At 53.9% G+C, this 19,106-nt stretch overlaps 2 protein-coding genes across 2 annotated transcripts; both read left to right on the top strand.

Annotated features, from left to right (window-relative positions):
• The first annotated feature begins 7,179 nt into the window (after positions 1–7,179).
• Positions 7,180–9,829, top strand: HOXC6 (homeobox C6). The gene is made up of 2 exons (XM_008140785.3): positions 7,180–7,890; positions 8,624–9,829. The coding sequence occupies exons 1-2, from the start codon at positions 7,491–7,493 to the stop codon at positions 8,929–8,931; spliced, it is 708 nt and encodes a 235-aa protein (XP_008139007.1). The 5' UTR covers positions 7,180–7,490; the 3' UTR covers positions 8,932–9,829.
• Positions 9,830–12,172: 2,343 nt separating this feature from the next.
• HOXC5 (homeobox C5) lies at positions 12,173–14,367 on the top strand. Its single transcript, XM_008140784.3, has 2 exons — positions 12,173–12,626; positions 13,317–14,367. Exons 1-2 carry the CDS (start codon positions 12,173–12,175, stop codon positions 13,529–13,531), a joined length of 669 nt encoding a protein of 222 aa, XP_008139006.1. The 3' UTR covers positions 13,532–14,367.
• Positions 14,368–19,106: the final 4,739 nt, after the last annotated feature.

Here is a 19,106-nt window from a genome sequence, read left to right as displayed (position 1 = left end):
CGATTGAAATGTGTACAATGTGTACGTGCTGCAGTTGGAGTATGCGGGTTCCAGTCAACAACAGATACTACAAAAGCTTTCTCAGACCTTAATACCGTTGCTGTCCCAGCAGCTGGGCTGGGGAAATACTGATCTCTTCTGCTTTCTCTCCACACCTCCCCCCATACTCCCCCAACTCAGAGACTGTTTTATCCAGCTGTGTTGAAAGTGAGTTTTGTGGGAAAATCTTCTGTGGGTTATGTGGACCTTGCTTGGAGCAATGGGCTGGGCCCTCATGCTTAAAGCCTTGCTGGGGCGGTGAAGTTGAGGCGGTGGTCTCTGGGTCATGGTCTGGGGCAGTTGTGGGCTCGGGTACTTGGAGAGGCCTGCCAGGATGGGTAGGAGTGCGGTGAACATCTATCCTCTAGCCTTGCTCACTCTGTCCGTTTACCGGGTCCAAGATTTGCCTGCGTCTGTTGTCTGTGGGACAGATTAGGGGTTCTTTGAGTTCCCAAAATACCGACATCTGGTTACTAATGGGACTTTGTTTTAATCCAGTCCGCTATGTAAGCTAGGAGAAGGCTGATGGGGCAATGCCAGAGGGTCTGGCCCCCTGTGGGCCTGGAGCATTGAGTGTGGGCCAGGGCAGGCAATTAACCAGCCTCCTTTCCTAGCCTTTCTCCCTTATGGGGCCACGAAAAGACAGAGCAAGGGGGAAATAAAAATGTCCTTTTAAAAAAAACCTCATAAAAAAAAGTAAGGACAGGAGAGGGGCTGGCGTCGTTTTTCCTCTACTCCTAGGCGATCAGGTTCCTACCGAGACTCTCCTGTCCAGACATGCTGTGGGTGCAGAGGCATGCAGCTTGCTTCCACCTTCTCTCCTTTGGCACCAAGAGCGGCCTTGGGTTTTCAGGCCTTGGGCACCCCTGGGTGCCGGTGTGACATTACCCCCAAATTGTGCCCCTCTCCCGGCCCATGGCCTCTGCCACGGCGGCGGTGCAGCTGCCCCTGTTTATTGTGTCTGTGAGGAGTTGTTTACTTGTTTTGTCTGCTGCCACCCTGCGTCTGAAACCCGCCAAACCAGCAAACTCACCCAGGAGAACAAAGTGCAGTGCTATCCTGACTCCCTCCCCTTTCCAGCACCGCGCTGCAGCCCTTACAGCCCTCACCTCCTCCCTCCCTCTCTCTTTCTGAAGGGAGGAAGCAGAAATTGTTCTAAAATAGGGCAGCTGTTTATAGGGTTGGGGGAATTATGGGGACACCATAAACCTTCAGTGTCCTGATGGTAGAGAGACTTGGAGCAGCCCTCCCCTTGCCTCTAGCTTTTCTTCCTTTCCCCTGGCAACTGCCTGGTTAAGGGGGCCACAGTCATTGAGAAAGTTGAGCCCCCCTCATCCCTCTCCCCCACTCCTTTCTGCAGGAGTTTTCCCTGAGACACAGGTTGTTGGGTTTTAAATCAGGGTAATGTTGGCAGATTCGTAAAGCTAGATAAAGCATGTCGCTCACCCTCCCTTCTCCTCAGCCCCCCAAAATAGCAGTGAATTTAAGCAAATCCTACAAAATTAAATTGCCCCTTCGCTAAAGATCCTATAAATTTCCAATCCCGCCAGGTGTAGAGTCAGAGAGGCGGCTCGGTTTGCCTCTAATTTTGCTCCTGGCTATCAAATCTAAAAAGAGTATCATTGAAGTAAGTAATATTCGCCTTTCTGAAATTAATTCCCCCCTCCCCATCTCTCTCCCTCTTTTCGCCAGCACAGATTAAATGGTTCTTTCAAATCTGCAAACAATAAAGGATAAAATTATTTATAGGGAAATGAGGACTATGTTTCATTGTTGGCTTATTGTTCCAGAACATAATAACATTTTATTTTCAAGTGGGAGAACTTACACAAGGGGAAGAAGGGGGAAAGGAAAACCAAGTGAGGGGAGGCAGGGCACCCACACACAAAGCTTCTGTTGTATATAACTTTTATGACATTTACAATTTCCTCATGACAACTCACTGTGACGTCATAAATGCCATGTTCTTGAATTTTGTAATTCTCATAAACCTCCAAAATCGGTCTAAGCAGTACTTGCTCAGTGTGGATGGATAGAAGAGAAGCCAGGGGGTCGGGAATCCTTTGGCCTCATTCTGGGGACCAAAAATATTCTGAATATTTTGGATTTTCCTTTTTCCTCCTGGACCAAGCAAACCACTTGCTTTGCCCCTCAGGGTCAGAGCTCCATCCCCTTTCCTGGAAGCTCTCCTTGTGCCCCCTCCTCAGCTCATAATCAGTTGCTTGAGACAGAGGTAGGATGCTTGGGGGCCAGGCCACAAAAGCCAGAAATGATTTCTTCCAGAGGGAACCCACAAGGGCCTCAAGACTGAGTATGATGGGACAGATAAACTTGGGACCTATTTTATTTTTTAACCTTAAGCCAGAGAAGTGAATTGAAGCCAAACAAACACCAATGTGGGAGATGATGCTTGCTGATGGTAGCAGCATTAAGTGGAGTGGTAGTAATGAAAGGTCAGGCAGAAATCTGGAAAGAGAGAGGGAGGAGAGAAAATATGATGTGAGTTAGCAGAGCCCCTCCGCGTACCTTTCTTCTCTGTTTAATGACAAATAAAACAAAAGCAGCTTGGGCAGCCTCTAAACCTCTTAACTCGAAAGAGGAATCACCAGCCCAGGCCTCCGAGGTGTTTGAAGCAGTTCTCAGGCACTTGACATGCCCCATCTGGCCTCTTCCTTCTCCCTCCCCACCTCCCTGTGGACCCCCAATTTTATTCAGCTGGCCAACTTGGGCCTTGTCCTATAATATCAGCACCCCCTGATGGAATCCATTTCCGGGTTGGGTGTGTCAAATTTCACTTTTCTCCAAGTGTCTCCCTGCCTGAACTTTGAAAGGAGAAGGAGCATGTTTGGGAATGCAATGTGTATATGGGGAGGTATGTACTCAGACAACGTCTCCCACATATCTGCGAAAAACTGGGGGCTCCTAGAGCGAGCTCTTCTTTGATGTCTCCAAGCAGATCCAGGTCCCTGTGTTCAGGTTCTTTGGTGGACTGAGCGATTCTGCAATCCTTTTATTCTGGATTCTGTGGAGATCAAAGGAGTTCATGCACAAAACGCTGGGCATTTAGAGTAGGATTTAATTTTTTTTTTAAATACAAAAGCTAATCATAGACCAGGTCGGGGCCAAGTGAATAGTCAGTCGCTTTAGAACAGCAAAGTCTTAACCAAACAGTGCGATTGTGAAGTGAGCCGAACAAGTACTGAAACTCAGCTTTCTCTGCAAGAGGGATTTCAGCCCTTGCCCAGTGGCACAAAAGGGGCCGGTGGGGCAACAGCTCCTTCCAGCTCTGGAAATGAAGAATTGGCGGGGTGGGTCAGGCAGCTGCGGTGGCTTCCAGGCAGCCAAACGCCAGCCCAGCCCAGGCCGAGCGCTGAGGACTGCGGCTCCAGTGTCGGGTCCCTGAGCAGCCTTCGGAGGCGCCGAGCTGTAGCTGGTGGCGCAGGCAGCCAGGAAAGGAGTGTGTGTATCTGTGTGCGAGACTGGGTGGGTCACAGACATCCACACGCAGACGTGGGGGATCTAGGGAGAGAGAGAAAACGGGCAGAACACAAACTAAGCAGGACCTCTGATGGCTCCCAAATAAAAATCCCAGATCTCATCCCTCTCACTTCAGATACCTTCCCTAAGAAATTAATATATTTCCCAGAGCAGAATGGAAAGCAAAGGCAAGCAAGGTGAGGCCTGACTACGAATCGCTTCTGGGCCAGAGCCCAGGTCCACCCACCCTCTTCCCCCTTCAGAGGCACAGAGGCCCCCAGGCCCCGGCCTGGAGCAGGGTGAGGCTCCGGGAGGGGTGCTTCACTCGCCTCGGAAAACCCTCAAGCGCCCAGCTTCCAATTAGACCCTTAGCCTTGGGGACTCCTGACCAGTGACTGCCCCCCACTCAGGCCCAGGGCGCGCCTGCAGTAAGTTTCTCTCCTATAATTAGTGCTTGTGAAAAGCATGTGTTTTGGATTGGGGAGGGGGCTGGAGCAGCAAGCGGCAACTTTCCCCCTTTATTCCTGTGCTGTGTTTTCTGAATTCTGTTTTTGAATCCACTAATTACAGCTCCCAAAGCAAAAATCTGCTCTTGCTGCCAAACCCCCTCGGAATGCCTGATTTCCGAGGCCGAAAGGGCAGAGCAGCTCGGAGACCTGCGGGCCTGATGGGGGGTGTTTCTCTGATTCTCCAGGCTTGTTTTATAGAAACAAAGAACAAGTTATCCCTCCCCTTCCTAGGACTTGTGCATATTTACAGAGCTCAACTGCAGTTTTAATAAAACATCTGTTCTTGCTTCTGTTGATGAGTTTCCATAATTGTTTTCAGACAAATTTAACAGGAAAATACAAATATATTTAGAAAAACCCAAGTCCCAGCTTTCTCCCCATAGACAGTCGTTCTTTTGCCAAAAAAAGAAAGAAATTAACATAAAATGAGAAAAGGAAAATGTAATCCAATGGAGGGAAGATTGGGCTTATCTGACCTGCTCTCCCCCCTTGGAGCGAATCCTTCCAGCAGATTTCAGCTGCATAATTAAAGATCTAACTGAAAGGAGGAAGCGTCTTTCCTCAGGAACGGTGATGGGGGAGAATGTGGTGGAAATTAATTTTGCTGAAAGTCTTTAAGCTTTGGGGAAAATTATTTGTGTTTCTGCTTCCCCTTCTCTCCCCCTCCCAACATTTCTGCCTCCCCGCTCCTGCCCCCCAGCAGCTGGTTTCTGTTCATTATAAATCGGCGAGACCTTTCAGTCTCTGCCCTCTGTTTAGGGATGTAATAAAACACTTAACTTTCTGGGGCTGAGACTTTCCTCAGGTCGTCCCCCCCCCCTCCACTGCCTTTAGGCCCAAAAGAGACTCTCCCCAACTTTGGGGCCCCTTTCCCCTCTAGACTTGGTTTAGGAGGGGCTCAAGGAAACTCTGGCATCCTTGCTGGAGAGCTGCAGTACGTGTTTCCCCAGAAGCCCCTTCTTTCTTCCAAGGACCTTCCTTCCCCCACCCATCCATAAAAGAGATTTAAAAATACCTAGAAAATCAACACTCATTGAAAGCAAAACTTCATTAAGATATCCTATCTTCTATCATTCAATTTGTTGTACATTGCAACAATTTAATATCTTGCAGGAAATATCACTGACATGATTTATCCCTCTAGCAATCTCTTTCTGAAATGGGGAGGGGGTGGAATTTACTCTTTCTTTGGCCTGTTCTACGTGTTACACCACTACCCTTAGGGCAGAAATGAGTCTGTGAACTCTGAGAGCGGCTACTTGTGTCCAGGGGTGCACTGACTTGTTCCTTAGCTCAGCCCCCTGGGTCTCCCCGCCCCTAGTTCTCCCTCTCTCTCTCCCTTTTGCCCTCCAGGGGGCCTGGAGCCCCAGCCAGCTGTTGGAAACCTCTGTTCAGGCATGCCATGAATTGGAGGACAACTGGATTCTAGAGGGGAAAGCAATTCACGCTAGTGTCTGTGTTTGTGAACCTGCCACGTCACCCCAAAATGAGATGATTCATCTAAAAATTTCTCCTTAATTTAAGAAACCTCCCCTGCCCTTTCACCTTCATCTCCTTGGGGAGAGGGAAGTATGGTCCAAGAGGAAGAACCTTTGTAATTACAGGGGTCTTTTCCCTACCCTTCTAAATAACAGCAAATTTCCTTCTCTGAAGGACTGAGCCTGTGATTTTAAAAGCCAACACACATTATTTGGCAGGAAGACTCTTCAGCCCGGTAAGGAGCTTCATGTATTAACTAACATGTTGTCGCCACCAGCTCCTACACACTGTCTGCTTTTGGGTTCAAAAACTTTATTTTTCCCCCCTAGCGACACTCCAGGGAAACCTTAACGTTACAGAAGATGAATAAACGAGTTTTTTCCCAGCATAGTCCCGTTTATGGCTTTATTGCTACCCATTGATTACTCCGCTTTGTTACACAGAAGGAAAAGATCATAAAATCTGGCGACATCCGGGTCCTTGTTATAGCCAGTCCTCCCCCCCCCAAAAAAATGATGAGGGGAAAATATGAGCTTCCATTGCCCTCTTCACTTGCCCCACCACCCCTTCTTTGTCAACTCAAAGCCTTTTTTAGCCTATGTCACGATAGCAAATTAAGTTTGGATTAATCAGGAGTAAAACCCCATCTGCACACCTTCCGCTGCTTCAGTTCGCCCACTGCGGCTCCCTCAGAAACCTCGGACTCAGCTGCCTTCTCTTCCTCTTTCTCAGCCTCAAGGTGGAAAGAAATGGGGGGTAAGGGCTGCTGAGAGGCTGGGCCCCACCAGGTATGGCTGACCCTCCTAGGGAGCACTTTGCTGGAATCTCCAAGCCCCAGAGCTCAGGTCCAAGGGTGCCTCCCTTAGCAGGGTAGAGAGCCCAGAGGGGGCAGGGGGCTTCTGACATGTGCAAGGGCTTGAGCTTGCAAAATGCTATATGTCCATCAGAGCCCCACCAGCCTTCTCTTTCTGGCTGGATCTTATGTGAATTACCCCACCGGCCCTCAATGGCTCCAAATCATAAATTCTCACCAACATAAACAGGAGTTGATGTGTCTAGAAAGACTCTGAGTTCTTTCTCCTTCCTTTCTTTCTCTCTCTTTCTCTTTCACCTTTTGCTTCTTTCCCTCCCTTTCCTATAGTATTTTTATACATTCTCCCTTTTAGGCAAAAATGCTGCCAGAGTTTCCCCCAAAAGGGGGTGCTGAGGAAGAGGCAGAGGGAGCTGGGGAAGGGGAAAGCAGTTGCCAGGCCCCTCTGCCCACCTCAGATCTGCCACTGCCCTGAAGTCTCACCCTCACCCCTTGAGACCTACTTGCTCCCCTACATCCAAGACTCTCAGCCACACCCTCCTTCCTCTGAGCATCACGTTTATGAATTTCTTCTTACTCTTGATTTTAAAAAATTATTGGGGGAAAAAAATGCTGGTTTGGTGATGAGGAATCACTTCGTGGAATATCAAACCAGGATTTCCTGTAGGATTTCTGGGGATCCCCCCTGAGCTGGGAGGGAGCTCCTCCCATGGAGAAATCAAGATGTAATTTTAGAAGAGAGCAGATATAAAAGATGAAATCAGATTGAAAATACAGAGCTTCTCCAGCCCTGGCTCTGGCCACTGCACAGCAAAGTTAGCTGGGGCTGAGCGAGTGCAGCTCTCCCTCCCTGGGCCCCACGGCCCTGCTCGCGGACATTCACCCTTCCTTCACCTCCAAATCAGCTCCCTTACGCGTATATATATTTTAAAAAATCCAAGTCTTACTTTCAAAGCACACACTTAGTCTCAACTAGGGAATCAACAGAAGCAGAAGCGATTTTTTTCCCCCTTCTTGACATCTGGCTTGCGATTGGCTGGAAGGGGGTCAGCTGACTTTGTCATTTTGTCTGTCCTGGATTGGAGCCGTCCCTATAACCATCTAGTTCCGAGTACAAACTGGAGACAGAAATAAATATTAAAGAAATCATAGCCCGACCAGGTAAAGGCAAAGGGATGAATTCCTACTTCACTAACCCTTCCTTATCCTGCCACCTCGCCGGGGGCCAGGACGTCCTCCCCAACGTCGCCCTCAATTCCACCGCCTATGATCCAGTGAGGCATTTCTCCACCTACGGAGCGGCTGTTGCCCAGAACCGGATCTACTCGACTCCCTTCTATTCGCCACAGGAGAATGTCGTGTTCAGTTCCAGCCGGGGGCCGTATGACTATGGATCTAATTCCTTTTACCAGGAGAAAGACATGCTCTCAAACTGCAGACAAAACACCTTAGGACATAACACACAGACCTCAATCGCTCAGGATTTTAGTTCTGAGCAGGGCAGGACTGCGCCCCAGGACCAGAAAGCCAGTATCCAGATTTACCCCTGGATGCAGCGAATGAATTCGCACAGTGGTGAGTTTTACAGCTCCGAGATATAAATTAAATAAACTGAACTGGCTTTATGACCGGCTTCCCTAGAAGAACGGGCGGAGAGAGTTTTTTATGGCCCCATAAAAACAATCACGCTCGTCTCCTCGCCGACGCCGAGACAGGGCCCCCTCTTCTGCCCCCTCTGCTCGCCTCCCGCTTGCTCGCAGGGGCCTGGCCCCCTCGGCCCCTGACCGATTGGAGGGCTCCAAGGCGAGCTGGGGCGGGGAGGGGGGGCAGAAACAGGGCAGGGAGTGAGGGGAGGAGGCAGGGGGTGGGGGAACCCCCAAAGTTGAGTCAGTCTGAGGAGAAGGGAGGGGGAAAGGAGGGGGCAGAAAGTGGGGGGAGAAGTTTCCAGGGAGCTAGGGTGCTTGGGGAGGTGGGGGAGTTCAATCGTTGAGAAATAGGGCCCTCATCCCCAGTGTTTAGGATTTTTCAAAAACCAGCTTTTAGATTTACAGCTTTCTGCCTGGTTCTTGCCCCCCGCCCTGCCACCATTCTGTGGGACACACACCTACCAGCCTATAGGGTGGGGGGGGGACTGAAGTTGGGATCCTGGCTGTACCCCTAGTGGGGGTGGGGCAGGGCAAGTGGGAGAAGGCTGGAGGGGCCCTGAGCTGCTGGTCAAGTTGGGAGGGTCAGGACTTTGCTAGGCTAAGTGGTCTGCGGAGGACGCCCGGCTGATTGTTTTCGGTGTGTTTTGTGCCTGGATCTCTAGGGGTTGGCTATGGAGCGGACCGGAGGCGCGGCCGCCAGATCTACTCGCGGTACCAGACCCTGGAACTGGAGAAGGAATTTCACTTCAACCGCTACCTAACGCGGCGCCGGCGCATCGAGATCGCCAACGCGCTCTGCCTGACCGAGCGACAGATCAAAATCTGGTTCCAGAACCGCCGGATGAAGTGGAAAAAGGAATCTAATCTCACGTCCACGCTCTCAGGGGGCGGCGGAGGGGCCGCGGCCGACAGCCTGGGCGGAAAAGAGGAAAAGCGGGAAGAGACAGAAGAGGAGAAGCAGAAAGAGTGACCGGACTGTCCCTCCACCCCTCTCCTTCTCCTCCGCTCCCCCAGCGCCCTCCTGACCACACACTCTGTATTTATCACTGGCACAATTGGTGTGTCTTGACACCCTAAGAAAAATTAGGGAGTCAGATATGGACCTGAAAGTAAACTCTGGACCCCCGCCCTCACCGCACAAACTCTCTCACTGCGCGCCGCCGCCTCCTCCTCCTCCTCCTCCTTCTCCTCCTCCTCCTCGCTCCCTCGCTAGCTCGTTCTCGGCTTGTCTGCAGGCCCCTTCCCCCGCCCAGGCCTTGGGGGCTCTGTCCCTGAACCTCGCTTCAGACTCCGCTGTTCTCCCTCAAATGAGGACTTGGCCTCCCGCCCCCTCGGCGCCCCCTCCCGCCCCTGCGCAGAGAGCCGGCTCCCGGGCCCGGGGCCTCCACTCCGGGGCCTTAGGGCCCGGCCTGGCGGCGGGGAGGGCGGGAGGCCCAAGGAGGGCGCGTCTTGGCCCCACAGCCACCCCCAGGGCCTCCCCGCAGCCCCTGCCCGGCCCCTCTGCCCCAGCAAATGCCCAGCCCAGGCGAATTGTATTTAAAGAATCCTGGGGGTCATTATGGCATATTACAAACTGTGACCGTTTCTGTGTGAATATTTTTAGCTGTATTTGTGGTCTCTGTATTTATATTTATGTTTAGCACCGTCCGTGTTCCGATCCCATCTTAAAAAGGGAAAAAAAAAAAAAAAAGAGAGGGAAAATTACAAAAAGAGAAAAAAAGTGAATGACGTTTGTTTAGCCAGTAGGAGAAAAAAAAAATAAATTCTAAAAGATCCCCTCGTGTTACCCTCCTGTATAAATCCGACCTCTGGATCCGTCCCCGAATATTTAATAAAACTGATATTATTTTTAAAAGTTTATATCGGGATTTCTGTGACTTCGCTCGCCCGCCTCGCCTGGGGGTGAAGGTTGGGGCAGGCTCCCGGAGCCCCGCGCCTGCCTGCAGCCTGCGAGCCCCCAGCCTCTCCACTCGCCTTTCCCGAGCGGGCGCCAGCCTGGCCTCCCCCTCCGTGCGGCTGGGTGGCTCTCCTGGGCTCCCTACGCGGAGCAACACACTCACCCCGCAAAAAAAAAAAAAAAAAAAAAAAAAAAAAAAAAGCGGCTTGGGATTTTGATGGGGGTCAGGGAGAAGCCGGGGTTAGGCGGCTTGGTCTCCAGCCCCGCACAGGCCTCCCTTCCTGCCTGTGATCGTCTGGGGTCCGTCTTCGGACCCACGAGCCCTCCAAACCCAGAAAAGCAGCATTATCCAGGGCACCAGGGCTCCCCGCCCGCTCTCCGAGTGAGGAGGGGGCGCCCTGTGAGCAGCCCCCTGCCCGCGCCAGGCCGACAGTTGCGAAACGTGGCGGAGGCGGAGAGGAGGGGAAAGGAAGACAGCGGGACTGGAGCCCTCCGCCGGGACCGAGCGATTCAAGGACATCTCGAAAAAGAAAGCCTGGAAACTGAGCTCTCGCCTGCCCTGGGACTCCTGACGTGGCCGGGACAGCATTTCTTCTTCCTCACAGCCCCAGCCCAGTCTGGCTCCTCACTCTTCCTTCTCCCCTCCAACTCCGCGGGTGAGGAGCGCAGCTAGGCCTCAACCTTCCCCCAGCCCAGGCCTTCTCTCCCTAAGCCCAGCCAGAGAAACCTGAGTGGACCCAGAGGGTGAGGTAGTGAGGGGGTCTCCCAGAGAGAAAAAAAATCCGTCAGAGTTTTCTAGACCTTCCAGATCCCCGCCAGCGCCCCCTCCAGCGCCTCCGCCTGCGGGGGGGGGGGGTTGAGGGGGGGAGGGACGCTTCTCCTGGCAGGGGCGGAGATTTCCTGGGGAGAGGCAGGCAGGCAGGAAAGAATAAGACTTGGAGCTTGGGGAGGGGGGTCGGAAAGGGGCCGAATGGCTGTATAGCCCCTGACCATGGGCTGTGAAGGTTGCCCAGGCGCCTGCTCTGCCCACCCCCTTCTCCTACCCCCAGTCAGGTTCTTCCTGCACTTCCATCTAGCTCAGAAATTCCTCTCCTGTGGACCTCGTGGATTTAAGTCCCTGGTCCAGAGGCCTTTCCTCCATAGGGCACAAAATAGGTCTTGTCCTCTGCCCTGCCCATATATTTGTGGAGGCTTGAATCTTGCTTTTCCATGCCCTCAATGAACATCTATTTCCTATCTGAAATATCAGACATAGGTATCACATGAGGGTCATACACAGGGATGTAGAGCAGTCTTCCAGGCCATTGTGTCTGGTTCTACACACACACACACACACACACACACACACACACACACACGTTGAAAATGACCTTGTTGCTACTCTGGGGTCTCTGATATGGTGAGGAGGTCTGCTCAGCTACCATGGCTCCTCACCTCCAGGCTCACCCCAGAGTCCCCAGTACTCTCAGCCTCATGACCCCACCCCACCCCCATCTAGTTATGTCCACCCAGGATCACTTCTCCTGGGCATCCTGTCTACCTCTCCAGAGGCTTGGTTCACTTTTCCATGCTGACAAGCAACTTCTCAGCAATAGCAGTGCTTTGGGACATCCAAGGAGAGGAACCTCCAACCTGAGATAAGCCCCCTCTAAGTCCAACCTGGGCAGGCCCCCTCCCCCACTTAAGTCCCGTTCCCTCAGCCATTTTTGAAAATTGGAAGGCCCTGGGGGTGAAGAGGCCAGGTCTATCAGTTACCAAAAAAAAAACACCCTCAGTGCATCCTAAACGAGGCCTCCTCTTCCCTTAAAAATTAAATACAATTTCAAAGGCCATTTCAGGGGTTTGTTGCAGCAACAACCAGCTTCCCCTCTACAGGGTAGAAAATCCATCGGTCTGAAAGGCGAGCCGGCGCGCCAGGCTGCAATTTCTCCAAGTAGGCACCAGGTGTCGCTGTGGGCTCGTTGTCCCGGCTACCCCCAATTCAAAAGAACCATTTTTTTTTTCCTCCCCCTTCTCTCTGTTTCTCTCATTCCCTCTCCCCTTTGGTTAGGCTTTGCCAACATATCAAGATGCGTTTCGCCGGCTTCCATCACTAACCTCCCGGAGGTCATCAAACCAAATTTATGAGTGGCCGCCGGAGTCACGTGACTCTATTTAAGGCTCCCTTATTTGGGAAGAGCGCATAGGATAAAGAAAGAGATATCTCCACCTATAAATTGTGCACTTTGGAGAACAAAAAACCCCTCAACTTCAAAGAGTCACAAATCACCCTTAATCAAAAAGGGTGCAGAAATTTTTTTGGGCCCTCCCCGCCATGAGCTCCTACGTAGCCAATTCATTCTATAAGCAGAGCCCCAATATCCCTGCCTATAACATGCAAACTTGTGGGAACTATGGATCGGCCTCAGAGGTGCAGGCATCCAGGTACTGCTACGGCGGATTGGACTTAAGCATCACTTTCCCACCGCCTGCGCCTTCCAACTCTCTCCACGGGGTAGACATGGCTGCCAACCCCCGGGCTCACCCCGACCGCCCCGCCTGCAGCGCCGCGGCCGCTCCAGGACACGCTCTGGGCAGAGACGAAGCGGCTCCTCTGAACCCCGGGATGTACAGTCAGAAGGCGGCTCGCCCAGCGCTGGAGGAGCGAGCTAAGAGCAGTGGGGAGATCAAAGAGGAGCAGGCGCAGACAGGGCAGCCTGCCGGACTGAGCCAGCCACCGGCCCCGCCACAGATTTACCCGTGGATGACCAAACTGCACATGAGCCACGGTAAACTTTAGGACTTCATTTTGCGCGCTCGGGTCCGCCTGGGTTTTATAGGCCATGCGGGGCAAATAAAGAAAAAAAACCTGCGGCCATAAATTTTACGATCCAGGCATCAATGGCTCGTAAAACTGTCCACTAAAAGGCTTAGAGGCTGTGTGCGCCCAAATTTACGACGACATAATTGGATCATAGGAACAAAACGTGTATAAAAGGCAATATTCAATTTTTGGGGGAGAGGGAGGGAGTTAAAAAAATAGAGGGATCTGAAGGGTGAGGAGCGCGGGGCTCCAGCGCGGGGATCCCCCCGCGGCTCCCTCCTCCCCCGTGGAGCCGGCTCGGCCTGCGCTCGCCGCTCCGGAGGACTCCAGCGACTTGGGAGGGGCGGGAGGGGGGTCCCCGGTGCTCGGATCTTGAGGGTGCTTATTGTTCGGTCCGAGCCTGGGTCTCCCTCTCCCCCCACCCCTCAGCCCCTCTGGCTGCGGAGTGAAGGCTGCGGCGGAAAGTTTCCTGCCTGGGCGGAGGCGCCTCTCCCGGGGCTGGGCTGGGCCGGGCCCGCCTGCGGCCCGCCGGGCCTGTCGCGCCCTGCTCGCCTCCGGTCCCTCCGCCGCGGGTCGGGGCCTGGGACTCGGGTGGGGACGCTGAGGCGCTGCACGCTATTCACCCCTTCCTGGCTTGGGGGGGCTTATATTCCAGAGACAGACGGCAAGCGGTCCCGAACCAGTTACACGCGCTACCAGACTTTGGAACTGGAAAAAGAATTCCACTTTAACCGCTACCTCACTCGCCGCAGGCGCATAGAGATCGCCAACAACTTGTGTCTCAACGAGAGACAGATCAAGATCTGGTTCCAGAACCGCAGGATGAAGTGGAAGAAAGATTCCAAAATGAAAAGCAAAGAGGCTCTTTAGGAGGCAGCGGGGACGCCCGCCAACAGCACCCTGAGCTCCTTTCACTCCCCTCGCCTTTCCTTTCCGGTTTTCCTCTCTGTTTTAGGGCAAGGGCGGTGGCTGGGGACCCGCTCCCGGGCCCCAAAGACAAAAGCGCTTTCCCCGGCATTCCGCATCTCCACCGACCCCAGGTTCCCGCGGGGCTGACCCTGCTGTGCTGACTCCCCTCAGTTCTGCTCAGCTCTGGGGCGCCCCGGGGCCGGCTCCGCAGGGGTCCGAGGGCTGTGGCTCACTGGCGCTGCCCAGGCTGGCGCTGCCCCGACCGGCCTGGGCCGCCTCTCAGGCTCCCAGCCCCAGCTAGACCCACCCGAGCGAAGGTGGGCCGTGTGGTTGCTGCAGGCCGGGCGCCCCGACCCTCCAGCCTCGCTCTCTCCTTTGTTCCCGGTTTGGGCTGGCCAGGCCGCTTCGATCTGGCGAAAGAGTGGTTGTGCTTGGGGGAGTCTGGCGCCAGGCTCGGGGTGCTTCGCTGTAGTGACTACACTCAAGTGGTTGATTTTTAAATAATTTGCATAATAAAAGGGGAGCCGATTGAAGTCTGCCTCGGGCTCCTTGGGTTGTCCTCTGCTCTATAAACCTTTCTCCCAACCCTAAACCCGGGAACCTCTCCAGCCTGCGCCCTCTGCATGCCTTCAGGCCCCCCAGCCTCAGACCACTAGCTAGCTCAACTATTGAGGTTCCCTGCCACAGGACCCCAGCAGCGGTCCGAGGGGCTCCTGGCTGCTAGTATCCTTGCCGCGACTTTCTGTGCCCGCCTGCCCCATCGCTGTTGTACAACTATTTATTGACTCCAGGTCTCTCCTGAAACTATATTTTGTCATATCAAATAAAGACAAAGAGAGAACAGGACTAAAAATGCAGTGGCTCCTCTCTGTTTGGGGCACGTATTGGGCAAAAATGTCTAAATGGGCTGTGAGGTGCAGGGGGAGGCCCACAGCCTTTAAACCTCCCCTTTAAAGGAATTTTTAGGAGCTTCTTGGGGTATTGAGACAAGGCAGGTGAACTGAGCTCCTGTCCTGACCCCTGGCCCCAAGAAGGGCCTCGGGGGAAGGGGAGGACCCAGGTGCCTGTCCTATGCTGTGGCCATCCAAGGCATTCAGGCTTCTGCACCCCGTTCCCTCCTTGGCTGGGTGGATCTGGGGCCTCTAGACTGACAGCGGCCCTCACTGCAGGCCAGAACGAGTCTGCAGGGACTGGTGGCCCTGTAGTACTCAGACTCGGCCCCCTGAAGATCTCTCCAGGGTTAAGGGGTCCCCGAGGGGCCTAGGTGGACATAGAGAGAGGGCTGAGCTCAGGGTCCTATTTGGTCTCAGGAGGATCCTCCGAGTTGGTGCAGCTTAGTAAAGGGGAGCTGGGGAAGTTGGAGGAGGTGTGTCTCAGCTTTCTCAGATACTGGCGGAGGGTGAGGAGGGAGGGCAGTCTGCGGGGTGTCCCTGCCTGGCAGGAATCTTCAGACTGTTTCCCCACCTTCTAGGGCCTAGGGCTATAGAGGACAATTAACTGGAAAGGAGCTGCATAGACCAGTGCCTGAGTTTCATCTGTTTGCCATCATTTATCTGGTCGCTGGGATTCTGTGTAGGGGGAGGGTGGGCAAAAGGGAAGGGGGAAAGGCAGATACTTCAGATGGTGCCTGAGACTGGCTTAGGCCCATGCTCTGCTCTGATTCAGGCTCTTGGGATGGGAAGGGGGAGGAAGTACTTTATAGGAGAAACAAATGTGGGAAGGGTCCATAAAACTTTACTGCATTTCCTCTCCCGCCTCCCACAATGGGGTGATTTCCTGGAGCCAAGCCTAGGCCCCCCACACTGGGGGGGGGGGGAAGGGAGAGGTTCAGGAGCTGGGCTAGAAGGTTTCTCAGCAGCCAAGAGGGAAAGGGAGCAGGGAGGCTCTGGGAATATTTATGATTATTAATGCTGATGCTCCTTGGATTTATTATAAGGACTGACTTCTCTGCATCCTATTGCCTAAGCCACCTGTCATTTTTTTAAAGACCCAAGAGCCTTTCCTCACAACATGCCAGCAAGTAGGAGGTCTCACCAAATGCTGATTGAACTGCACCCATTGCTACACCCTTCTTCACACTGCACTCACTCAGTCCAGATTAGGCCTCCCGGAGTGTCTCTCCTCCACTAGCACACAGCAGACAGCCCAGCGCCAGCTTGCCTTCTCTCTCTCTCTCTCTCTCTCTCTCTCTGTCTCTTTCTCCCTCTCTTTCTCAAATAAAATGTGTAATTTTTCGTCAGGGAGTTATTTTAATTTTTTCTCCATGCTGAGTAAAACTATTGGGTGAGCGGTGAAGCATGGAGAAGCACTGGCGTTACCAGTGGGTAACCGTTAACTAAGAAGGAGGCCCTGGCGCCTGCCATCACCTGCCCCAGCCTCCCTGACTGCCTGCCGGGGGGCCCTGGGCTTCCTCCCAGGGGATGCACCGCCCCAGGGGGAGAACCAAGGGCTTTGCCAGCGGTGGGGGCAAAGTTGCTCAGACCCGCTGGGCCCGGCGCTCCAGCCCCACCTTGCACTGACTGCCTCCTCCCCGAAGGGTTTGGGCCTCTCTTTCACTGGAGGAGCTGGGCAGGCTTGGGTAGATGCAGCCATGCCTGCCCGGTCCCCCCTCCTGTCACAGCCTGCAGGTCTTCGCCCAGGCCCCAGCCTCTGCTTCAGCAGCATCAGTAGCCACAGCCCTGCACTGGGAGTGGGTACAGCCCAGGCCCTTGCTTTTCGCCCTGAGCAGAGGCTTCTACTTTGGACTCTGAGGTGGTTCCCCCGCCGGCCAGCCCCCTGGAACAATCGCCACGTCCCAGGGTTTAGCATCACTCTGGGGGAGTTAGTGGAGGGGCTCCTGGGTCCCAAACAGCGACAATGAAGCCTGCCTCTTCACTTTGCCCTGAAACCCACCCCCTCTGTCATCGAGAAAGAAGGGGAAGAAGCATGACTTACCTTCCCGGGGGAGTGGGAAGAGGGGGATACGGCCCACTCTGAGCAATTAGAGGAGAGAGGAGGAAAAAAATAGGAGGAAAAAAAAATATCAACACGACCTCGAAGGCGACAGGTCCTTATGGAAATAAGTAAGTAAATAAATAAGGATCCACCCTCTCCCCCCTCCCCACCCTACAAGGGGGGTGTGGGGGTGGGGCAAAGGAGCAGCACGAGGTCTTTTTAGTGTAACTGAGCATTAGAGAAATACCCACGGCTTCTATGTGAATTTAGGAGTTTGAAACTTTTGGAGGTTATTTATGTGAATGGCCCGAAGGCAAGCCCGTGAGTGGCTCTTGGGGGACCACGTGATGTCATTAAACCAAGTTTTATGGTGTAGGGAGAGCTGACAAACCCACAATATATTTACATCATATATAATCTTAACTGTCCAGCCACGCAGCTGCTGGTGAGGTTTAATGCTAGGACAGAGGGCCTGGCAGTTAGAGGGGATTACGGCGCTGGGGATGATGGTGAGAGAGGTTACTTCTTCGCAAATGAATCCCAGGCGAATGCTGTAAGTTAATTTTCTCTCTCTGACCCTTTCTCCCGTTTACCTAATCTTCCCACTTCATGAGAGAAGGCAGTCCCTACTCATTAAGGGGAGGGGAAGAAGGCCTCCCCAGGCCCCAGGCACCGTCAGGCTGGGGTAGGAGAAGAGAAGCCGCTGGGAGGTAGGAGGATGGGGAGCTTGTCGCCCCAGACTAGCCCTCTCCTCCCTGCCCTTGTTCCCTCTAGTTATGAGTCAACTGGGGTAAAGAGAGGCCTGGGTTCTTTAGAGCTTTGCCAGGTCTCCCTGACCCCCTCTCCCTCCTCAGTTGGGAAGAAAGACAGCGGCCACATATGGGTGTTTGGTGGGTGTTTGCAGGAGTGTGTGAACTGTAGGCGCAAGCGCAAAATGCCTCTGGTCCAGGGAAGGGCCAGTGTGGCCCTTGGCCAGTGACCCAGAGTCCAGGCAGGGTGGGCAGCTGGGGAAGGAGGACTTTTGAACCCACAGGCTTTGAGCTGAAATGACAGAAGCATCTTAAAGGTGGCCAATTGAACCCCAGGGCTCCTAACGCACCCACTCCTTCTTCACCAATAGGCCTGGGTGGGCAGCTGTCTCAACCTCAGTGGTCTGGGGTTCTAGTCTGTCTGGGGCCAGTGTGGTTTCACGCCTCCTCCTCCCTCTAGCTGCTGGGGTCTTTCCTGGCACCCCTAGCCCTGGCCAACCATGAAACTAGGCCCGGGAGGCCTAGAGGTGACTGCTATGAGTGGAGCATAAGTGGGTGGGGGAATGGAGGCTACCCTCTTTATTAGGCTGGCCAGGCAAGGCCTCAGCCCTCAGGAGGCAGTGGGTTCTGGTGGATGGGGCCACAGGGCCCAGTGTGGGCATGGCACCCTGGCCCAGTCTCAGGCTGGGCTCCCTTCAGGTTTGTAGGAAGGAGCCTGGGAGGCACGTGTCCTCCGCACCTGTGAGTGGTCCCCCACCGCGGCACCCAGAGCTAAGCCAGGAAAGCGGCAACATGTGAACTCGGGCTCCTGGAAGGGGCCCACCAGAATCTCGAGGGATTCCGAAGCAGGGGGAAGGCGGTCCCAATGAGGGCAACTTGGGGAAAGAGGAGGGGGAGGAGGGGCGAGCCAGGTCTACTCGCCTTTCCAGAATAGTGGGGGCTTGCCTGGGAGCACGAGGGGGTCCAGGCACCCGCTTTGTGAAGGGGTGCATTTGGGGGACGGGGAGAGGAGGCTGCTGGCTTGCTCCTACCGCCCTAGAGACTGAGGAAGAAGCAGGGATCCAGCACCGACAGGGAGCCCAGGCAGACTCTGGAAGGGTGAAGGGGGACAGAGACCCAAATACAGCGTGTCTGAGCTGGAGCCCCAGCCCCCACCCTGGCAGTCGGTCGTCGGTGTGAGGACCGCGGGCGCCGGGACTGGGGAAATCCTACGCCTCCCCGCGCCGCCTCGGTTTGTAGCTTAGCCTCGGCCTCCCCACCCTCCTCCCTAGTTCTTTATTTCCTGGGGGGCGGGGGGGGGGGCGTTCGGATCCCCGAGGATTCTCCTCAGCAGCCCATTTGGAAAGTTAGCTCTCAGGTTCTCCCTTCCTCATTTCTGGCCCTCCTCGACTCTCCCCTCCCCACCAGTCTGTGCTTTTGAGGGTTTCTGAAAACTTTCCAACCAGGCAGTGGGGAGATGGGAGTTTCCCTTGGTCTATAATTCTTCCCCTCGATCCGGCCTCCTCAAGGCCTTAAGGAGCGAGTCTCGTGGTCTTGAACCAAGATTTGAGGCAGGGCAAAGACACGCACCCGGGCCGGACTCTCAGCCTTCCCCGACTCCTGGCCAAATCTCTTCCCATTCCCTCCGCTCCGTGTGGGGCGGTGTACTCGGGTTACACAGCGTCTCTTAGGGGGCCTATGACTTCCTTGTCCCGTTTTCTGTTTCTTAGGCTCAAAAATGTCACTCCTTATTATCCCAATAATAATAGATGGTCCTTCCTCTCAAATAATTTACCTGGGCCAGTTTTTTTGTTGTTGTTGTTGTTGCTGTTTTGTAGTGGGATGAACGGAAGTAGGACAAATACAAACTGGGC

Source organism: Eptesicus fuscus, chromosome 7 (genome assembly GCF_027574615.1).
Source record: "Eptesicus fuscus isolate TK198812 chromosome 7, DD_ASM_mEF_20220401, whole genome shotgun sequence".
NCBI classification, from domain to species: domain Eukaryota; kingdom Metazoa; phylum Chordata; class Mammalia; order Chiroptera; family Vespertilionidae; genus Eptesicus; species Eptesicus fuscus.
The sequence above is the reverse complement of the archived record's forward strand: the minus strand, read 5'-3'. Positions and strand labels throughout refer to the sequence as shown.

What these genes read in the sequence shown, in the direction of transcription:
- HOXC6 (XM_008140785.3), top strand. Translation starts at nt 7,491, where the DNA reads ATGAATTCCTACTTCACTAACCCTTCCTTATCCTGCCACCTCGCCGGG. An exon ending in GCGAATGAATTCGCACAGTG is followed by an intron (nt 7,891 to 8,623) that starts GTGAGTTTTACA and finishes CTGGATCTCTAG; the next exon opens with GGGTTGGCTATGGAGCGGAC.
- HOXC5 (XM_008140784.3), top strand. Translation starts at nt 12,173, where the DNA reads ATGAGCTCCTACGTAGCCAATTCATTCTATAAGCAGAGCCCCAATATC. An exon ending in CAAACTGCACATGAGCCACG is followed by an intron (nt 12,627 to 13,316) that starts GTAAACTTTAGG and finishes CTTATATTCCAG; the next exon opens with AGACAGACGGCAAGCGGTCC.